The 2,338-nt window shown below is 50.3% G+C and overlaps 1 protein-coding gene across 1 annotated transcript; it reads left to right on the top strand.

The window, feature by feature from the left end:
- Window positions 1-289: 289 nt before the first annotated feature.
- Window positions 290-1,705, top strand: LOC306652715 (septin-2-like). The gene is made up of 2 exons (XM_079125464.1): window positions 290-1,364; window positions 1,534-1,705. The coding sequence occupies exons 1-2, from the start codon at window positions 523-525 to the stop codon at window positions 1,688-1,690; spliced, it is 999 nt and encodes a 332-aa protein (XP_078981590.1). The 5' UTR covers window positions 290-522; the 3' UTR covers window positions 1,691-1,705.
- Window positions 1,706-2,338: the final 633 nt, after the last annotated feature.

The raw sequence follows: 2,338 nt of genomic DNA, 5'->3' as shown, positions 1-2,338 counted from the left end.
GTTATTGCCCGTTCATTGTGTCTGCAACCATGAACACTGACCCTAATGTCATTGCAAGTGCATCAATGCACTTGAAATGTTGTGTCTCTTTTTGTTGCTCCCAAGGGACTGCCGAATATCCGTGTACTGATTCTGAGAGTTCTCTGGCGCAAGGATCATGAGCCAGGGCTTTCCGAACATCACAGCACCTTCCCCAGGACTTAAAATTTAAACCAGCTAGAGCAGCCCGCGGGCGGCTTGCCAGCCCGGGCCGGCCCCGCTCGGCGCTCCCAGCTCGGTGCTGCCGCCATCTTCCTGGAGGGGAGGACAGAGGCGAAGGCCCCCTCCCCGTCAGCCCTCCGCACTCATGCCACCACCTGCCCATCCCCGGCCGCCCTTACCCTTAGCGGCCACCTGGCTCCTTTTAGAGAAACGCCCTTTCCCCCAGTCCAGTTGCCCGTAAGGCGAAGATTCTCATTACCTGTTCCACTCTTATTAGCGTGAGGAAGCCAAGCTCATAAGATAGAGGAGACACCAGGAAAGATGTCTAAGCAACAACCAACTCAGTTTATAAATCCAGAAACTCCTGGCTATGTTGGATTTGCAAATCTTCCCAATCAAGTTCACCGGAAATCAGTGAAAAAAGGTTTTGAGTTCACATTGATGGTGGTTGGTGAATCGGGTCTAGGAAAGTCGACTCTCATAAATAGCCTATTCCTGACTGATCTCTACCCAGAAAGAATCATACCTGGAGCCGCAGAGAAAATTGAAAGAACTGTCCAAATCGAGGCTTCCACTGTTGAGATTGAAGAGCGTGGGGTCAAGCTTCGCCTTACAGTTGTGGACACACCTGGCTATGGGGATGCCATCAACTGCAGGGACTGTTTCAAGACGATCATCTCCTACATCGATGAGCAGTTCGAGCGCTACCTGCACGACGAGAGTGGCTTGAACAGGCGGCACATCATTGACAACAGGGTGCACTGCTGCTTCTACTTCATCTCGCCTTTTGGACATGGACTGAAGCCCTTGGATGTCGCCTTTATGAAAGCAATACACAACAAGGTGAATATAGTGCCTGTCATCGCAAAAGCCGACACTCTCACTCTGAAGGAGCGAGAGCGGTTGAAGAAGAGGATTCTGGATGAAATTGAAGAACATAACATCAAAATCTATCACTTACCTGATGCAGAATCAGATGAAGATGAAGATTTTAAAGAGCAGACTAGACTTCTCAAGGCCAGTATCCCATTCTCTGTGGTTGGATCCAACCAGTTGATTGAAGCCAAAGGCAAGAAGGTCAGAGGTCGCCTCTACCCGTGGGGTGTCGTGGAGGTGGAGAACCCGGAGCACAACGACTTTCTGAAGCTGAGAACGATGCTCATGTAAGAGCCTGGTGTGTTCTTCCGACAGGGCCTTCAGTGCAGGTGCACCCAGCATCCTGGTGTGCATTGGCACTGAGGAGACCCCCGGGGACCCCCTGAAACATGCTGCACTCGCCTCTTCTGCGGACTGTTCCTCAGTACCTGTCCGTGGTGCTCTCCACCATCTCAGCACCCACATGCAGGACCTCCAGGAGGTGACCCAGGACCTTCACTATGAAAACTTCCGTTCCGAAAGGCTCAAGAGAGGCGGCAGGAAAGTGGAGAACGAAGACATGAACAAAGATCAGATCTTGCTGGAAAAGGAGGCTGAATGTTTTCGTCTCTAACTGATGAGGAATGGGGGAGATAGAAGGAACATACAGAGTCCTGCAGACTGCAGGGATACGCTTGAGTACCCAGACCCCCGTGGGAGTGAGCACCCTGGAGCCAGGGCAGACACGGCCACCTGGCATGCAGGAGAAGCACCTGTACGTCAGAGTGAAGCTGCTGGACAACACCGTGGACGTGTTTGGCATTGAGGGATACGTCTGAAAAATAAGTGAGTGTCCACCATGCGAGTAATCCGTGCTCACTGTAGAGACAGAAATCCCATGGCCCGCGCCAGGGTGGCCGTGGACGCCGCAGCCGTCCCGGGGTTGCACACCTTCTGACTCCCACACCATCCCATGTGTGAATCCAACAAAGCCGGATTTAGACGGGACCTGTTTTTGTACTTTTTGAAAACTTAACATTATCCTGTGAACATTTTTCTATATAGTTGTTCTTTTAAATGTTTTTTTAAAATTTTAGTTGTATATGGACACACAAAAAAAAAAAAAAATTTAAACCAGCTGATCCTGGAATATGCAACACTATTCCCTGGCTCTCCGAATGAAGAGTTCACCACAATCTCAGAAAATCAACCCCAAAAGTTCTGGGAATATTCAATCGTGAAGACCCTACATTGGCAAAACCTGAATGTCAAAACAGGAGGG

This window comes from Sciurus vulgaris, assembly GCF_902686455.1.
Source record: "Sciurus vulgaris genome assembly, contig: HiC_scaffold_516_arrow_ctg1, whole genome shotgun sequence".
Taxonomy (NCBI): Eukaryota; Metazoa; Chordata; class Mammalia; order Rodentia; family Sciuridae; genus Sciurus; species Sciurus vulgaris.
The sequence above is the reverse complement of the archived record's forward strand: the minus strand, read 5'-3'. Positions and strand labels throughout refer to the sequence as shown.

What these genes read in the sequence shown, in the direction of transcription:
- LOC306652715 (XM_079125464.1), top strand. Translation starts at nt 523, where the DNA reads ATGTCTAAGCAACAACCAACTCAGTTTATAAATCCAGAAACTCCTGGC. An exon ending in AAGCTGAGAACGATGCTCAT is followed by an intron (nt 1,365 to 1,533) that starts GTAAGAGCCTGG and finishes CCACCATCTCAG; the next exon opens with CACCCACATGCAGGACCTCC.